Source organism: Dipodomys merriami, unplaced genomic scaffold (assembly GCF_024711535.1).
Source record: "Dipodomys merriami isolate MVZ:Mamm:240054 unplaced genomic scaffold, mDipMer1.0.p SCAF_242, whole genome shotgun sequence".
Classification (NCBI taxonomy): Eukaryota; Metazoa; Chordata; class Mammalia; order Rodentia; family Heteromyidae; genus Dipodomys; species Dipodomys merriami.
This window is the reverse complement of record NW_027203849.1, coordinates 583,178-603,215: the sequence shown is the minus strand read 5'-3', so window position 1 is coordinate 603,215 and position 20,038 is coordinate 583,178. Positions and strand designations below refer to the sequence as shown.

At 43.1% G+C, this 20,038-nt stretch overlaps 1 protein-coding gene across 7 annotated transcripts in view; it reads left to right on the top strand.

Moving 5' to 3' along the window:
• Positions 1–20,038, top strand: part of LOC138835940 (N-acetyllactosaminide beta-1,3-N-acetylglucosaminyltransferase 2) — a 179,742-nt gene that overhangs the window by 27,114 nt on the left and 132,590 nt on the right. For 4 of the 7 annotated variants that reach the window (XM_070034503.1, XM_070034502.1, XM_070034504.1 and 1 more), the window contains exon 2: positions 2,932–5,422. The exons of the other annotated variants lie outside the window; for them this stretch is intronic. In XM_070034503.1, the coding sequence (XP_069890604.1) occupies positions 2,941–4,134 (1,194 nt within the window). In that variant the 5' untranslated portion in view covers positions 2,932–2,940 and the 3' untranslated portion in view covers positions 4,135–5,422. Of the gene's footprint in view, positions 1–2,931; positions 5,423–20,038 lie in introns of those variants that run through there. 7 annotated transcript variants of the gene reach the window in all.

Sequence of the window (20,038 nt, the reverse complement as noted above, 5' to 3'; positions counted from 1 at the left end):
CAGTGGTATGACCTAGGGTGCCTTTAAACTATAATTAAAAAGTAAGAAATGTCCAGTGGTTTCCTCCTTGGAAGGAAGGTACAAGACAGCTCTTCTTTCTGCAAGCTCAGTCTTGAGAGTCTGGAGAGGTAGAGCTGAAGTGGGCGGCACCTGGGGAGTAGTGAGGAGAGATGATGTGGGAATGGGAGTCTACTGACTCATTTGGCATGCCTGTAGCTATACAAAGGCTTGGAGACTTGGGGGCTTGGGTAGAGGCTGGTAGAAAACTAAGCTGAATGGAGTGATTGTATCTGTAGTACCAGCTATTTGAGCCGCTGTGGTGGGTTGATTGCTTGAGCCTTGGAGTTCAAAGCCAGTGACAAAAGCAATACCCTGTCTCTTAAAAGATAAGGGGACCTGGGCACTGGTGGCTCATTCCTATAATCTTAGATACTCAGGTGGCTGAGATCTGTGGATTGAACTTCTAAGAGAGCCTAGGCAGGAAAGTCTGTGAGTCACTTACCTGAAATTAACCGCTAAAAAGTGAACCAGAACCCTTGGAACTATGACTTAAGCAAGTGGTAGAGAGACAGACAGACAGACAGACAGACAGACACACACACACACACACACACAAGCAAGTGGTAGAGAGACAGACACACACACACACACACACACACAAGCAAGTGGTAGAGAGACAGACAGACAGACAGACACACACACACGCCAGCACCCAGGCACTGAGTTAAAGCCCCCCCTACACACACACACACACACACACACACACACACACACACACAGAGAAAGAAAAGAAAAGAAAAGAAACACAGAACACACACACACACACACACACACACACACACACACACACACACACACACACACACACACACACACACACACACACACACACACACACACACACACACACACACACACACACACACACACACACACAGAGAAAGAAAAGAAAAGAAAAGAAACACAGAGCCTTGGTATCTGTGGAGATTTGTTTGGTTCCAGAACACCAGCAGTCTTGGGTGCTCACATCTCTTATGTAGATATCACATTTGCATACCCACTAAAGTGCAAATTACTGTGCTGTGGTATTTAGGGAGGAACAATAAATGGGAAAAGCCCAGATGTGTGGGGGAAGACACAATTGTTTTTCTTTTAACATATTTAGTCTGTGGCTGTGGTGGGCTTAACAGTATGTCCTAACTGAAGCTGTTGAGCAGTGGTAAATACAAGCCACTAGGTTGAGATGTAGCAGATTTTAAGACTCGCGGAGCAGCTGTGGAACCCCATTGATCTGATGTGGACTATCTCCACATGTCATTGTTTTACAGCGTCCCCACTGTGACCAGCGTCCTTTCACGTTGGGAACTGTTTACTAGAACCCAACGAACTTTAAAAAAAATCCACTTCTATTTTGAAAAAGTAAATACTGCTCTTGACTAAATTAGTCAGACAACTTTTGTTTTAGAGGCTGGAGAAGAGTGGCTGCCATTGGAATTCATGGCCTTGGCTGAGAGTCCAGCTCTGCCCCTGAGGTCTCTGACTGTGTTTTCTCAGTCCAAAATGAGAGTAATGTAACAGTGCCTAGTGCTAGATTCCTACTTGTATAATTTATCTCAGAAGAAAATCTTTTCTGCTCCTTATTGTGTATGGCTTTTTGACTTTTGGGTTGTCTTAGTGGTATGCAGGTCTAATTAATTGTTCTTGTTCAAGCCATCCATTTCAATAGTGTTAGGATCTTGGAATGATTCCCAACAAACATTTCTGTACTCTTTTTTGTTGTTGCTGCTGTTCCACTGTAGCCTACAGCCTGAAATCCTTTGGATTTCCTGGAATGTCATTAACATTTCTCTTTCTCAGCATGCAGTTTTTTTTCAGGGCTTACAGATGGAACCCTTACCCAGAACAGCACATGCATAGTACCTTCTACATCCCAACAAGTTCCCTTCTGACCCTCTCTAAACCCCCATTCCATATTTTTTTTGATTCCCATATCCTAGATTAGTTTGCTTTTCTTGAATTTATATAAGTGAAAATTGGAGGTCTGGGAAGGTAGCTTTGTGGTAGAGTGCATAGCTAGCATATGCATGGCCTTAGGTTTGAGCTCCAGCGCTACAGAACAAATGAAATCTTTAAAAGAAATTTGAGGTCTGGCTTTCACAAACAGTATACTGTTGTTGCCAACAGTTGTTGCTCTTTTTATTATCCCATGTTCCTTTTGATGTGCTCGAGTAGTCTCAGTTTTGGTTTTTGGAATAAAGCTGTTACAAGTCTTCATTTTCTCTCTATTACTTAGTACATTTCCTAATCTTGTAACTGAGCAACTGTCTTCATCTCTCTGCCTCAGTTCCATCATCTGTAAAATGATGGGTTTGGAAATAATTCAGGGTTAGGACCAGCATTGTTTAAAAACTGAAGTGTGATAGCTATTTAAAGTGAAGGATATGGAACAATACACAGTTCAACACACAAATATGTGTGCATTGGATCACAATATAAAATTTATTTGTCATCGCAATTTGTAAGCAAATCAATTTGCAAAGTACTGGTTTGTATGTACCCTTGTAGGCAAAGTAATTGAAAGCCATGAGGTTAGTTAGTAATCCTTATCTCTGCGTTTTGGGTATCTCAAGCAACAGTAATGTTCACTGTCATTTGTGTAATGCTTGCTATGGGCCAGACAGAATTCTAAAAGCTTTGTATACAAAACCATATATTTTCTCCACTCATCCTATGAAATGGGTTAATTACCATCACTTTATATATGGTAAGGCTGAGATATCAGTCATGCCGTCAGCCTGAGGCCACTACAGTAGAGAGAAAGGGCCATCATTTGCACTGGACCTGGCAAGTCTGAAGTCCTTACTCTTAAAGTTAATGAATTAAAATGTATTTGCAAGTTGATAATCACCATGCCCCTTCCTTTTATTCCAGATATGAGACATGAGTGTTGGACGTCGAAGAATAAAGTTGTTGGGTATCCTGATGATGGCAAATGTTTTCATTTATTTGATTGTGGAAGTCTCCAAAAGCAGTAGCCAAGAAAAAAATGGAAAGGGGGAAGTAATCATACCCAAAGAAAAGTTCTGGAAGACATCTAGCCCTCCCCAGGCATACTGGAACAGAGAACAAGAGAAGTTGAACAGGCGGTACAATCCCATTTTGAGCATGTTGGCCAACCAGACGGGAGATATCTATGGGCCCTCAAATATAAGCCATCTGAATTTTTGTGAGCCTGACCTGAGGGTCACATCAGTTGTGACAGATTTTAACCATTTGCCAGACAGATTTAAAGACTTTCTTCTGTATTTGAGATGTCGAAATTACTCACTGCTCATAGACCAACCAAATAAATGTGCAAAGAAACCTTTCTTATTGCTGGCAATTAAGTCCCTCACTCCACACTTCGCCAGGAGGCAAGCAATTCGGGAATCCTGGGGCAGAGAAATGAATGTGGGGAACCAGACAGTGGTGAGAGTCTTCTTGCTGGGCCAGACCCCTCCTGAGGACAACCACCCTGACCTTTCAGATATGCTGAAATTTGAGAGTGAGAAGCACCAAGACATTCTTATGTGGAACTACAGAGACACGTTCTTTAACTTGTCTCTGAAAGAAGTGCTGTTTCTCAGGTGGGTGAATACTTCCTGCCCAGACACCGAGTTCGTTTTCAAGGGTGATGACGATGTTTTTGTGAATACCCATCACATCCTGAATTACTTGAATAGCATACCCAAGAACAAAGCCAAAGATTTGTTTATAGGTGATGTGATCCACAATGCTGGACCTCATCGGGATAAGAAACTGAAGTACTACATCCCAGAAGTTGTTTACTCTGGGGTCTACCCACCTTATGCTGGGGGCGGTGGCTTTCTCTATTCTGGCCGCCTGGCCCTGAGGTTGTACAATATAACTGACCGGGTCCATCTCTACCCCATCGATGATGTCTATACTGGAATGTGCCTTCAGAAACTGGGCCTCGTTCCAGAGAAACACAAAGGCTTCAGGACATTTGATATTGAAGAGAAAAACAAGAATAACATCTGTTCCTATGTAGATCTGATGTTAGTACATAGTAGAAAACCTCAAGAGATGATTGATATTTGGTCTCGTTTGCAAAGTGCTAATTTAAAATGCTAAACTGCATACAAGCTCAATTTTGCATAGAAAGGCATACATTGACTAGTTCTCATGTTGTGTTTTCACATTAGGGTAATTTCTCTGATAAACCATCAGAATTGCCTTCATAAGTAGTATCCGTGTGAGGGCCTTTGAGCTCTTCAGTTTGGTACTGTTGTGACAAGGGAAAGCTGATGATGATGTATTTATGGAGGATAGAGCAGGACCGCTGGTTCTGATCCTTCCCACTGCCTAGTGATCACTATTTTCTTCTTTGTTCCCCTTCTCATCTGAAATAATGTTTCTAAAATTTGGATGTTTAAATTTTTTTTGCCCTTTTACATAATACTCCTACTTCCATTATTACAACTAATTTATCTGTAACACAAGTGTTGGTGTACCTATTGGCAACTAAGATTACATTATACAAGATCTGGTTTTTGTAAAGTGGAGCTGCATTTATTTCCATGGTATTTGGATGAATTTTTAAAAATTGTCTAGAAAATGAACTTCTGTCAAAAATTTCCTGCCACCCAACAGTATTCTCTTGTGTTAATTTTGCAAGATGAAAATGACCATGTATCACATCCAGTATGTTTTGTTGTGGCTGTATGGTCATGATGAGAAGCAAGGTGGTTTAATTTTTCTTGTGTTTCATTTGCTGGGTGGTATGATCATAGTTATCTAATTGTAGTATTTTGAAAATTGTCAGTATGGTTCTATGGTGGCCAACTGAAGATGGAACTGCCCCTGACAAATACATGGGTTAATGACTTTTCAATGTGGACCAGGAAAGCGCTTGTGACTTTTGAACTTGTGGTGAAAAATAGAAGTTGCAGATCTTAAGTGGTTTGTCATATGAAAACTCCAGGATTCTATTCTTGCCATATTTTCAACATTGTTGCTTATATATAAAATCTGAGTAGTGATTGCTTCCCTGTCTCAGTGTAGAAGTGCCTGTGTTTTTATTTATTGTTCAGATCGAAGACCAAAACATTTTCTTAAATATATTTTATGTAATATTTTATTTGTACACAGTGTTGTTGATGAAATATTTAACTAGAGCATGATATTTTAAATGTTATGGTATAACATGTTAAATAAAGCTGTTATTTTTTGAATTAAAAAATTTGTTTTGGGGGGGATATGAACTACTAGAGTTGATAAAATTCTGCCAAACTATTGCTTATATGTACTCTCTCATAACCTGCTTTCATAAAATATTTTTGTGTTTTTAGAGATGAGGAGCCTTATCAGATGTGAATCTGGAAATTGTATAAAAGTGGAAATAAAGTCACTGTATTTTTAATTATTGTGTGTAATAATCTTTATTTCACTTTTGTGTATTTGATTATATTTTTCCAAAGAGGCCATTTTTCCCAGAAACTGTTGCAGTGGTATTAAACGATAAACCTTTTTCTTATCTCAGTGGATAATCCATTTTTGCACTTAAAATCTCTAACTTTTTTACTTAGAGTCAGTGATTTTAAAGAATTTAATTAGGGAAAGATACAGCATTGTACATTGTATAATCCTAAAGCAGGTAATTGGTAAAATATTGAAGCACCTGTGACCAAGTTTTAGGAAGTAGACATTGTTAATGTTCATTTAAAAAGTAATAGCCGTTCAATTGACTTTAAAGAGCAGAAGAACTAATGTAAAATTTAACAAACTCTCTTCTACTTGAAATATGGTAGTCATTTATGTGCAAGTCTGAGTTTACAAAGACTTCATGTAGGTCTGAAACAGGCCTTGTTTTTCTTTTCTTTTTTTTGGGGGGGGGGGTCCGGTCATGGGGCCTGAACTCTGGGCCTGGGCGCTGTCCCTCAGCTCTTCAGCTCAAGGCTAGCGCTCCACCACTTGAGCCACAGTGCCACCTCCGGCTTTTTTCTTTTTGCTTATGTGGTGCTGAGGAATCGAACCCAGGGCCTCAGGCATGCAAGGCAAGCACTCTACCACTGAGCCACCTTCCCAGCCCCATGGCCTTGTTTTTCTGAGAGTTGAGTCCTGTATCTGATCTCTCCTGTCCAGTAATTGCTAGCTCGTTTCCCAAAAGGTTGCCTCGCTATATTAACTTTACTGGAAAATAAAGATCTAAGGACATTAAGAGGTAATTGAGTCATAGTTTCCATGTTGTCCATATAGTTTGACCACAGTCTCAGGTCCTCTGAAAGATTGCTTAATTTTTTTCTTCTGGAGCTTCTCCTTCCCTGGTTTCAAGTCTCTTGCAGAAAAAGAAGCCATTTATCATGTTTGGAGGGTCACTAAAGGTGTTTGGTGGGCCTCCAGTTGGTAAGGGTACAGTATTTGAAAGTACCATGTACTGATGGTGTTTAGAGGACATGTTCATAGGTACTACTATATTTGACAGAAGTTCTTGTTCAGTGGCTGCCTGAGCTGATTCTTTCTGTCCAGTAGTCTGGCTAGCTGTTGTCCAAACTGAACTCCAACTATGATCCTTCTGTCTCTACCTCCTGGGTATCTGGCATAACTGATCTTACTCTGTGGTGCTTACACAAAGGAGTCTTTTTTTTTTTTTTTTTTGTCGGTCATGGGGCTTGAACTCTGGGCCTGGGCGCTGTCCCTCAGCTCTTCAGCTGAAGGCGAGCGCTCTACCACTTGAGCTACAGCGCCACTTCCGGTTTTCCAGTGATTTATTGGAGATAGGGGTCTCACGGTCTTTCCTGCCCGGGCTGGCTTTGAACCGCGATTCTCAGATCTCAGCCTCCTGAGTAGCTAGGATTACAGGGGTGAGCCACCGGCGCCCGGCTACACAAAGGAGTCTTATCCAGCCGTCCATCTCCTAGATGTAAGTGCAAGTCTAATTCATTCTTTAGAATTGTTTAGCAAATTGAGTCTTCAGTGGGAACTGGTGTATGGTGACACCTGAGTCATGTATTAGGTTGAAGGTTAAAAAGGCTGAAGGAGCATTCACAATGTTTATAGACTTTTCATAAACCCAAGAAGGCCTTAAGACTCAAAGGAGGAGAGACCACTGTAGCCAATCCTGACCCTGCTTATCCCCCTCTCCTTTCTTGAGTTGGTCAAGGGAGATTGGAAAGGAAGGACAAAAAGTCAAGAGAATTATTACCAAAATGCTTCTATTTCATGATCTGTGTCATTTTGCTCCTTCGGAGCAGAAAGAGGTACTGTTTTGTTTTCATTTTCCCAAAAGATGAAACAAATGAAACTTTGACTTGGGCTACAGGTTAACTTCTCTTATTTGCCTCTGATGAAATGCCAGGAACTGATGGTATTGCTCAGTGGTAAAGCTCTTGCAAGTACAAGGCTGTGGGGTTCCATCTCCAGCACGCCACAATAAAAGTATCTTTGAAAGAAATTGCCATGGGCTGGGAAGGTATCTCAGTGGTAGAGCACTTGCCTTGCATGCATGAGGCGTTGGGTTCGATTCCTCAGCACCACATAAGCAGAAAAAGCCAGAAGTGGTACCATGGCTCAAGTGGTAGAGCGCTAGCCTTGAGCTGAAGAGCTAAGGGACAGTGCCCGGCACAGAGTTAAGGCCCCATGACTGACAAAAGAAAAAGAAAATGCCAGATTCTTGTTTAGAGTAGAAGAAAAGAATATTCTGCACTGTTGAGATGATAGGATGTTTGCTTTTTCCTCAATGTTCTATGTCATTTTTGTTTTCAATGTTAGGAATATACTTGCCAGATAAAAGAGATTTTGAGACTGAACTTTAGAACTAATAGTAAATCTGAAGATGGAAGTATTTATTTTAACTTAGATCTTGAAGTAATACAGCAAAGAATTTTTGGGTTTTTAAATATCACTATATCTCAGAAGGTAGAGGTCAAGCATCAGGTACTTTAGTTTTTAAAGAGCTCAGAAAAGCTAGTTTGTTCAGATTACATAATGAATTACCATATTTGTTTTCATAAGATGCAGCATTTTTTACATACTACCAAAAAATCTTATCGATCTGTATATCAGGTGTATGTTATGCCTCAACTGCAGAAGTATTAAAATTGAAATATTAGATTAACTAAAATACAGCAGTAGTGTTTTTTTTTTAATTAATGTACTATATTGAAAGATAGAGTCTTAGTTGGGTGTGATGGACACTGGTATTTCTAGGACTGGGTGATAGAGGTAGAAGGATCTTGATTGTAGGTCAGCCTGGGGCAACATAGTGAAATTCTTGTCTCAAAATAAGAAAAAAGGGAGTCTTATTCAGGTGTGCTTCCTGCTTTTCACTTTGAACCATGTTCAGGAATTTTCATTCCAAGCACCCATTGTGGCTTGAGCCCAAACTTTGAGCTTTGGCAATTCTTTTCTTCCTGTTGTGAAGGGTGATGTGTTGATTCCATGGAAGCAGTGGGATCATTTTGGTCAGATCATCTAAGTTGCTCAAAGAGACATGCAACTTTCTGGTAGCTGCCCTTTGGGGCGTGGAGAGGTATGCTCTCATTCTACTACAGCAATAAGCTACTGGAGAAATCTCAGACCAAGTATCTATAGCAAGGACTCACCTCATTGCACCAGAAACTTACTCTCTTGGGACTTTTCCCTTTCCAATGTGTCAACCAATAGTCACCTTTCTCCAAACCCTCCTTGAAACTGGCTTTCCGAACCATTCTACTGACCAATCATGAATAATCCTGTTCCAGGACCCCACCTTCTTTCACCTCTTCTTTAAGAATAGATCAGAAGCCAGGTACTTGTGGCTCACACCTGTAATCCTAGCTACTCAGGGGACTGAGTTCTGAGGAGCCCAGTTTGAAGCCAGTCTAGGCAGAAAAGTCCAAGACATTCATATGTCTGATTCATATGCCTAATTAACCAGCAGAAAGCTGGAAGTGGAGGTGTGTCTCAAGTGATTGAGCACCAGCCTTGAGCAAAGAAAGCCAACCGAAAGTGCCAGGCTCTGAGTTCAAGCCCCAATATCGGCACATCACAGGTACGCACAAACACAATCAGAAGAGTAGATGATTTTTTTAAAGGTCTTTCAGGAGTTACTTCTCCCCACAAGGCTTGCTATGTAGCAAGTTCATCTTGTCTTAGCCTTTCTTAGGGATAGGAGTCTACTACCCACCACACCCAACTTTCCAGATAACACTAAGTGATCCCTGGCATTTTATGAAAGAAGGACTAAATTCAGAGGTGGTTTCCCGCAGTAGAAAGTTGAGGAAAGGGTCTCACAGATTGAGCAGGAAGGAGGGAACAAGTAGTCGTGACCCCAGAAGCTGGAGCTTCCTGCCTTCCTCATCTTAGATCTATTTTGGGGTGTTCAGCTCATCTGTTCCCAACCTAAGCACTATGCCTGCTCAGGGTAGTAGGTAAGCATCTGTACTGCATCAGAGTGTGTTTGGGAGGGCTGGTCCAGCTGTTGGTTCAGGCAGACCCCTCACCCCCCATCACCCAGACTGCCCCCTCCAAGCTTGGTGCCTTTTCTGGCATTCTCCTGGGAACACTGACCTCCTCATCCTCCGCAGCCTCCTCCCACTCACATCCTGGCCTGTGATTTTTCTCTTCTGTTTGTCTATCTATACAATTCTATCTTTCAGAAATGAAACATTTCTAGGATAGTCCACTTAAGAAACTAGTGCAAGGGCTGGGAAGGTGGCTCAGTGGTAGAGTGCTTGCCTTGCATGCATGAGGCCCTGGGTTCCATTCCTCAGCACCACATAAGCAGAAAAAGCTGGAAGTAGAGCTGTGGCTCAAGTGGAAAATTGCTAGCCTTGAGTTGAAGAGCTTGAGGGACAGCGCCCAGGCCCAGAGTTCAAGCCCCACAACTGACCCCCCCCCCCAAAAAAAAAAAAACCCAAAACCTCAACTGGTGCAGCCTTGGATGTCTCTGGCTCTTCTTACCATTGTTGCATAGTGATTCTAGCAGAATAGGAAGCAAACACTTGTTTGTGACTGTGCACTGTCTCTAAGTGGAAGCCCTGGTATTTGTGTGTGTGTGTTATTCCTGATCCTTGCACCAGTTGACCAGGTTGGCAGTTTCACCTAGAAACTCTCCCTGCTTGATGATAGGTGATACAGCATCCACTATCTAAGTTCAGGTTTTAAAGTCTCCTTTATCTCCATAACCCTGGATATCTCCTGCCCACTTCTCAAGGTTATCTCTGGTCACCCTCCTCTCCCCAGCATGTCCACCTTTTATTCCTGTTTTGAATCAATGTCACTTTTCCATCTTCTGTGGTGAGAGGCTATAGGTCCTTCAAGCCAATGAGGAAGCTTCCAGGTTCACTTCCCGCCTACCCTGCTTACCATGTCTACAACTGCATCTCCCCTGGATACTTCATGAGACAAAGCGACCTCTCCTCCTTTAGTAGGCTTACCTCTGCAGAAGCTGCTGGCCTGGCTTCTCCCTAAAACTTAGTGTACACTTTGAGGAGCTTTTCAGCTGCCATAAATTTCTGGGGTGGGTAGGAAATGGCCAGCCACCCCCTCCCCCAGCCTTCATCTCCCCCACAAGACTTCCTCTTCCTCTGACTTAGTTGACCCTCTGTCGCCTTCCCTCTTCTTGTTCAAGGGTTCAGACAACAGGTTGGAATGCTTTTCCTCATTGCAAAATGGCACAATAATGAGATGAGAAGTAATCTCAGGATAATTTATGTCTAGCCTGTGGTGTGAAGAGAATGAGAGCATAGAGCTGTGTTGGCAGAGCACACAAAGCCAATGAAGAAGAAAGCTGTAGGAAATCTACCTAGGCAGACACTCAGAATCAGACAGTTGGTACACAATTGGACAACAGGACAAGGCACAGCACCCAGCGCAGGGCAAGACACTAATCCTGCCTTGTTTTAGCTGGTGAAATTGTTGAGAGCCAATGTATCTGCATTCTGGGTTGCAGTTAACCAGGAAGCCAGATCTATGCTCCCTGGTGGCAGCTCTGCTGTTGTCTTCTTGACTGGTAACATGGAGAAACCCAGGCAAACAAGGAGAGAAAAAACAATATAATAGAATGTGGACACACTCAAAGGATCTCATATTTATTTTCTCTCTTGTGGCCTGTGACAAATGAGGGGTAGACATCGAAGAATAAGTTACTAGGCTTAAAGTTGGTGGGAAATGCCTTTATTTATTTGGTGGCAAAAGACTATAAATGAGTCATCATGGAAGGAATGAAGAAGGGGTGGTCATGTCCTGTCAAGAAGGCTGGGGAACTTCTCTTGCTCACTGAGCCCAGCTAGACTGAAGAATGGGACAAACAAGATACAAAACAAACCCCATAGGGAGCTTCTCAGGCTGGGGGGGGAAGAGGAGAATTCCATTGTTGGAGGCAGCCTGGCTCACCACTCACACCTCCAGAAAGTGCCTAGCACCTGTCCCTGCATTGAGCATCTGCTCAATGAAGAGTGGCAGTCAGGGCTGGGAAGGTGGCTTAGTGGTAGAGTGCTTGCCTACCATGCATGAAGCCTTGGGTTGGATTCCTCAGTACCACATAAACAGAAAAAGCTGGAAGTAGCACTGTGGCTCAAGTTGTAGAGTGCTAAACTTGAACAAAAAGCAGCTCAGGGACAGTGCCCAGGCCCTGAGTTTAAGCCCTAGAACTGGCAACACACACACACACACACACACACACATACACACACACACGCACACACACACGCACACACGTACAAAGAGTGGCAATCATAACTAAAAACAAAACAGCAAAAACTCACCTGTAAAGGCAGATGTGGTAGCACATACCTGTATTTCCAGCACTAGAAAGTAAAGGTAGGAGGATATGTGAGTTCCAGGCCAGCCTCGGCTAAAACAACAAAAAGCTTCCATGTTTGGTAGGTTTGTCATTATATGGTAGGTACATAATTAAAATAGTTTCCAATTTATTCTAAGTCTGGTTATGTTTTCATTGCTAATAGACCAACTCAGTAAACTAATTTTCTTAGACTGATTAGAACTGTTAGGCTAAACCTCCATTTAGAAAACTTTAAATTCATCAGGCTTGGCAGATCATCATGTAATCCCAGCACTCAGGAAACAGGAATGAGAGGATTGGAAGTTTGAGGTCAATGAGACCCTGTCTAAAATAAAACATAAAAAAATTTTTAATTAAAAATATTTTTTAAGATTTCAGTTTTAATTAATTTTTGACTTAACAGAAGAGTAATAAAGAATGGCTTATACCTCTTTGCCCAGATTTCCCTAATGTTAACTTCTTACATAACCATATAATTATCAAAATACATATTGGGCCAACGAACTACAGGAAATCAACATTGCTACAAGTCTATTCCCCTGCATTGCAGACCTGAGTTTTTGACAGTGTTTTTTATTAATACCTATTTTCTACTCTAGGCTCTATTTCTTTTAGATCTTTAATGAATTTCATATTTTTTTCTTTTGTCTTCCCTTCTTGTGTACAACTTGAACATCTTTAAAAAATTATTTTTTAGTATTGGTCCAGGGCTTGAATTCAGGGACCTGGGCAGTATTTTATCTTTGTGCTCAAGGCTAGTGCTCTACCATTTGAGCCCATAGCTTCATTTCCAGCTTTTTTGGTAGTTAGTTAGAGATAGGAGTCTCATGGACTTTCCTGCTCAGGCTGGCTTTGAACCATAATCCTCAGATCCCAACCTCCTGAGTAGCTAGGATTATAGGTGTGAGCCACCAGTACCCGCTAACTGGAATTTTTTTTAATGAGTACAGGTTATTTGTAGTATGTTCTTTTTTTTTTTTTTTTTTTTGGCCATGGGGCTTGAACTCTCGGCCTGGGTGCTATCCCTGAGCTCTTCAGTTCAAGGCTAGCACCACTTGAGCCACAGTACCATTTCCGGTTTTCTGATGGGCTAATTGGAGATAAGAGTTTCACAGACCTTCTTGCTTGGGCTGGCTTTGAACCTTGAAGCTCAGAGTAGCTAGGATTACAGCCTCCTGAGTAGCTAGGATTACAGGTGTGAGCAGTGTAGAATGTTCTTTCTTCAAATCCTCTGATGTTTTCTCATGATGAGAATGAGGCTATGTACTTTGACAAGGATACCACTGGAGTGATGATTTGTGTTCACATCTGGGCTCACAATGTCACTGTGTCTCTACTACTGATAATGTGTTAGCAGCACACTGGGAATCTCCACAGTAGGGTACTGTCTTTCTCTTTGTAGTTAAGAAATATCCTAGGTGACATTTGTTTATTTAAAAGGTACAACAAGTAGGTAGATGAGTAGAATGTAGTAAAGTAGTGACCAACAAATAGCTACTGCTGTTTTGCTACCATCATTATTAATGCCTCTGTCCCACCTCTGATCATTCATTGACGTCTCTTGAGATGTTGATTCACCCTGGTGGGTAACTCTCTCATTTGCAGCAGGGCAGGCTGGCTCACTGCAAGTATCTATGGCCTTAAGAAGGACACACAGCTCAGGGGTTCTTAGCACATGGTGATCATGATGAAGGAAGTACCTACTGTTACCTATAGACAAGGAAAAAGCCATGCTAACCCGAAGGATTCCTCCATCTGGGGTGTGCTCATTTCAGAGGTGACTTAAGGGTATCCCCGATTGGCCCATCTCTTTCTCTGTCTCTGTTTCTGCCTCTTTCTGGTGCTGGTCCTGGGGCTTGAACTCAGGATCTGGGCATACTATACTTGAGCTTTTTAGCTCAAGGCTAGTGCTCTACCACTTGAGCCACAGCTCCACTTCATCTTTTTGCTCATTAATTGGAGATGAGTCTCCTGAACTTTCCTGCTGGGACTGGTTTAGAACTTTGATCCTCAGATCTTAGCCTCTGAGTAGCTGGTGGACTGAGCTGCCAGCACCCAGCAAGGCCCACATCTCTTTATGTTGGATGTCTGGACCAGAACTTACAGTAGAGATCAAGATGGAGAAGCCCAACTGGCCGAGCCCCCAGGTTAGGGCTGAGCCTGCGGTGGCCTTGCCCATGGCTCCTTCCTCAGCCATCATCTCGCAAGGAGACAGGCCAGCACAGCAGCGGGGGCTGCTCCCCGGGAGGCTCTTCTCCGGCACACAACTTTATTTACCGGATGACTGTTCTTGGCAGCTTTCTCCACCTCCCAGACTTTCCCCTAGTTTAGAGCATTTGGCTCTATTTTTACCCAGAGATGGGAAGGTTCCCATGTTTGAAAATAGCTGCCATGGAGAGAAAGCTGCTGTTTTTTGCCTGCCCAGCAGCCCTCTTCCATCCTCCTCCTGGAGACTCTGGGCCCAGGGAACAAGGAGGGCACTGACAAGCAGGGCCTGGCTGCATGGTGTAGGCCTGGGCCAGGGCCAGGGAAGCTGATCCTCATTGGGTGTGGTTAAATGGGGATAATGGTCTTATATCCCTGACTACCTGAAGGATGCTTCCTGGCTGCAAAAAAGTGAGAACAGGGGCCACACATGTGTTGAGGCCGGAAATGGAGCAGAGCAGAGATACACAGGCAGAGCATGATGAGCCCAGACCCATGTCCTCCCACTTTCCCGGCCATGCGAGCCTCTCCCACACCCCACACCCCTTCCCCCCCTTTTCTTTGCTAAAGCTAGCCAGAGTTTGGTTTCTTGGTCCAGATTGAGACCATGAAAGCCTTGCTCCTTCTCTTACGTTCGAGGTAGAGCCTTGCTGTGGACACTCTGCTGCTTGCAGTAGATAGCTAAGGAAAGGAAACTGTGCACCTGTTTGAGAGCAAAGAATGGGAAAACTTAGGAAGCAGGGCATCCTTTTTCCTAGGGTGTATTCAGGGCAGGTCTGGATGAAATATGAAGAGCCCAAGAAAAGAAAGAAATACAAGTGTGTGTGTGTGTGTGTGTGTGTGTGTGTTTACATGTGTGTTCCTTGGTGGGCTGGAAGAGATTGAGAGGAAGAGAGAGAGCTCAAGAGCTCAGCTGCCCATACAGCCGCTGTGTGATGTGTCCCCTATGTGGGATCTCAAGGTCAAGTAAGAGACAGCCCTACCCAGATCCTCCTGTGGAGCAGCCAGCATGACCTGCTGCAAGGGAAAGATGCACATTCCTTAGCCCCGTGCCACAGTGCGGGGCAGCAGAACCGCTTTCATTGAGCCGTGACCATTAGCGTGGCTATCAGTCACTTACCTCAAGGGCTCCTTGGAATCAGCTCTTGTCTAACCTTCCAAATTCAAGTTGACCCTGCTTTTTTATTTGATGCAAAACTTTGATTTGATTGAATCTCAGCATTAACCAATGACTTATAGCCTGGTAATTGATCTGCCCTGTCCAGCTTATTTCTTGGAATTTCCAAATATCTAGACTTAGTGCGTGTGTGTGTGTGTGTGTGTGTGTGTGTGTGTGTGTGTGTGTGTGTACACTGGTCCTAGGGCTTGAACTCAGAGCCTGAGTACTGTCCCAGAGCTTTTTGTTGTTGTTCAAGGCTAGCCCTCTTCCACTTAAGCCGTACCTTCACTCCTGGCTTTTAGGTAGTTTGTTAGAGACAGGAGTCTGGCTTTGGACTGCGATCCTCAGATTCCAGCCTCTTGAGTAGCTGGGATTATAGGCATGAGTCGGCAGCTTCCAGCTCTGACCAGTAGACTAGGGTTAAAAATGATTGTGACATCTGTCTTATTGTACACTCTCTTTTTTGCTAGTTTTAATGAAGTAAGCTGCCACATTTAAAAGGTCCAGATAGCAAGAAATTCAAAGTGGCCTTCAGCCATCAGCAAACTGGGAAATGAGGCCTTCAGTCTAATAATAGTAATCAAAAGAATTAAATCCTGCCATCGACCACATGCAAACCTGAGAAGCCACTCCTTGTTGGACCGGGCCTTAAGATGAGCTAACCAGGGGGCTGGGAAGTTGGCTCAGTGGTAGAGCGCTTGCCTTGCATGCCTGAGGCCCTGGGTTCGATTCCTCAGCACCACATAAGCAGAAAAAAAAAAGCCAGAAGTGGCGCTGTGGCTCAAGTGGTAGAGTGCTAGCCTTGAGCTGAAGAGCTGAGGGACAGCGCCCAGGCCCAGAGTTCACGCCCCACTACTGGACCAAAAAAAAAAAAAAAAAAAAAGATGAGCTAACCCCTTGACTTGGTAACAACCATGAAGCAGAGAACCCACATACTCTGTGCCTAGATTGCCTGTCCATAGAAGCTGCAAGGTAGTAAATGATGCTTTTTGAGCAGCACTAATGTATGGAGAGTTCATTACTCAATGAGATAACTATGCATTATGTGTTTTGTGTTCTTTATCAGGATCTGATTTATTATGAAGCTAACAAAACTGAAGCCTCAGGGCTCTTCACTAGTTTGAGCCTCTTTCACGAGCCTAGGATGGTCATCAGCCATGGGTTCACATAATAATGTTTTTGTTAATTTTATAGAAAATACTTCATTGCAATTAGTTGGAGCTGGTGCCTTTTCCCACTTTAGCTTCTTCTCCCTCATACTTCCCCTTGAATCTGATGTGATGGGAATAACTGGGTATTTTGAGGACTTGGGTAAGGAGAAGTTGAGTTAGAAATCATTCAGTGGGACTAAGGGTTGTACATTCACATGACTTGAGTCACTTTGGTATAGAGCCATGTTGTTATTGGCAATGTTTAACAGGCTGGACTTGGCAGAGCTAGGATCCAATCCCAGACTCTCATCTCATTCTGATTCCATGAGTGTAGCACTAAATTAGGTTAGTTTTTATATTCCCAGTGATTCATCAGTAGTTTTGACCTCTTGAACTAAAGGCCTGAGAGTCCATCCTCGGTTCTCACAAGGGGCCTTGTCTTCCACCCGCCTCTAGTCTAATGCCCCAGGCTTTTCAGTGATTGCCAGCATTCCTAAACCCTCCATCTGATCTCTGGAACCTAGATGAAAAGGCTTTCTCCTCAGCATGACCGTCTTACTAATATTTTGCCTCCTTGATATGAAATATTGATATGACAAAAAAAACATAGTAATCCTAGCCATACAGGAGATAGATCTGAGGATTGAAGTTCAAAGACAACCCCAGGCAGCAAATTCTGTGAAACTCTTATCTCCAATTTACCAGCAAAAAGCTGAAATGGAGTTGTGGCTCAAGTTGTAGAGCACCAGCCTTGAGCAAAAAGCCAAACAAGAATGTGAAGCCCTGAGTTCAAGTCCCGGTACCGGCACAACAAACAGACCTTATGATAAGCCATATTGTAAATATTGATAGCAAACTGGATGATAAGTAGAGTCCTTCAAAAGTATTTAATATGAGTCACTGAGAGCTGGGTGCAGTAGTAAATGCTTTAATTCTAGATTTTGGGAGGCTGAGGCAGGAGGAACACAGTCCAAAGCCAGCATGGGCTACATAGTAAAACTCTGTCTCAAAAAATGTATATATTTTTAAAAAGGTGAGTCATGAATTAGAAAACTTGATAGTTTTAAAAATTATACAGGTCCTAGCCGGGCGCTGGTGGCTCACGCCTGTAATCCTAGCTACTCAGGAGGCTGAGATGTGAGGATCGCGGTTCAAAGCCAGCCCGGACAGGAAAGACCGTGAGACTCCTATCTCCAATAAACCACCAGAAAACCGGAAGTGGCGCTGTAGCTCAAGTGGTAGAGTGCTCGCCTTGAGCTGAGGAGCTGAGGGACAGCGCCCAGGCCCAGAGTTCAAGCCCCACGACCGACAAAAAAAAAAAAAAAAAAAAATTATACAGGTCCTATGCCAGAGGCACTTGATAGTTTTTTCCAAATTTTGGGGAAAAAAAATCCCATGAATTTTCACGACATTACCAATAACAAATGGTGACACTGAAGAGGCCTTTCTAAACTGTCATTGAGAGTAAATTTTGATCCAACATGCTAGAAGATTCAGTTATTCTTCTATCATGTAGAAAAATATACCGTAAAATTTATATGTGACAGCAGTAGCCAGAGCTCATATTGTGTTCTTGAATCTGGGTATTATAGAAGTGTGCCAGGAAGTTTATAACAACGTTATATAATTTTTCTGGATTTTATGATTCTTCTATTTCTAAATTTCAGGCTTGTCCATCTGCCTGCCTGCCTGCCTGCCTGCCTGACTGACTCCCTCCCTCCCTCCCTCCCTCCCTCCCTCCCTCCCTCCTTCCTTTCTTCCTTCCATTTACTTTTGAAGTAGAATCTTCCAATATGGCTTAGGCTGGTCTCAGACTCCTAGACTCGTGCTCCTCCTCTTTTCCAGGACACCACTGTAGCTGGCCTCTTTTTTTAAAGTTACAGTTAGAGTTTATATTCTTTCTTGTAAGAGAGTGGCAAAATTTTATGGTGCACAAGGCCTGGATCTTTTCCAATCACTGCCAAATAGTTGGGGAAATTCCCTGATACAAGAATCAGAATTCCTTCTTCCTGCTTTTCCGTGTCTAGTTCTGGCTGTCTTTTACATATCCTTAGGCAAATTAAATCTTTATTTTACATGAAATTCCGCTAAAGAATCTTTGGCATTGAGTCCTATACTGGAAGGAAATGAGCCCTGCCCTTGGAAATTATCGTCAAGAGACCTCACTTAATTGAGAGAGAGAAACAACATTCCTTGACAGTCTGTCCAGGATTCTGCCTGGCCAGGTAGGGGGACTCCTTAGTATCTGAATAAAGCTTCTGTGACTATGTGGTGGTGGGGTAGCTTCAGACCTGGGCCCACGGTCCTGCCAGGTAGACCTAGTGTGAGACCTGGGCCTGAGAATGGTGTCAGGGAATCCTCATGGTGGTGGGAAGGCTGTTAGGAGCTTTGAAACAGACATCTAGTGTGGGTCATGGGAGGAGCTTTGAAACAGACATCTAGTGTGGGTCATGGGAGAAGGACTGAGCAGGTCACGATAGATCTAGGGCTCAGGATAAGACAAAAGCCAGCCTGCAGAGGGGCAGATTCTAGATCAAATGCCAGTCTTGGGAAAGCTGACGATTTCTTCTAGTTCAGGACTGCCTTGATGTCCCGGTAGGGGTACAAGCCTTTCTGGCCAGTGTGTGCCTCCTGCCGTCTATATATGTAACAACAGCCAGACATCTCACTTAAACATAGCTCAAATTTCTGAAATCTCTGTTTTTGACTGTTTTCTCTGCCCAGAAGTTCTCTCTTGCCTTCAACCTCAGGGCAGCTATTAGACCATTTGAAACAGTAGGCTTGAGAGAAAGGCAATGACCTTAACTTGATCTTTATGTTAGCCCTCATAACTTCTCATGTTTTCTAAGAAATATGAATAGGCTGTGTGCCCGTGGCTCACACCTGTAATCCTAGCTTTTCAGGAGGTTGAGATCTGAGGATTGTGGTTCAAAGCCAGCTTGGGAAGGAAAGTCCATGAGACTCTTATTTCCAATTAACCACCAGAAAACAGGAAGTGGTGCTGTGGCTCAAGCGGTAGAGTGCTTGCCTTGAGCTGAAGAGCTCAGGGAAAGTGCCCAGGCTGAGTACAAGCTCCATAACCCCCCGCCCCCCAAAAGGAATATAAATAGGAGACTCGGGAGAAGGCTTTGGGTCACCACCTTATCTCCTGATTCAGTTCTAGTGTTGATTAAAATCTCAAACTGAGAAAGACCTCTTATAGTAGAACTGTATTTTTTTTTAACATTTTAAAACATTATTGACTATTTAAACGATAACAAATGCACTCATTTTGTGGTTTATAACATATGAAGTAGCTAAGGGAGTAGCACTTGTGTCATATGCTTGAAAGCAAGACACACACACAAACAGGATACTGGTTGAAAAGAATTATGTAAAAGACATGAGGGGAGAAAGGATTTCAGAGTTCTTATAGTACTACCAAAAGGTAGCCAGGCATCAGTGGCTCACACCTATAATCCTAACTATTCAGGAGGCTGAGGTCTGAGGATCACAGTTCAAAGCCAGCCCAAGCAGAAAAGACCAGAGTCACCCAATGAGACTCTTATCTCCAATTAACCACTCAAAAACTGGAAGTGGTGCTGTGGCTCAAGTGGTAGAGCATTATCCTTGAACTGAAGAGCTGAAGGACAGGACTCAGGCCCAGAGTTCAAGCCCCACGACTGACCAAAAAAAAAAAAAAAAAAAAAAAAGAAAGAAGGGAAAAAGGAAGGGAAGGAGGGAGGGAGGGTGGAAGGA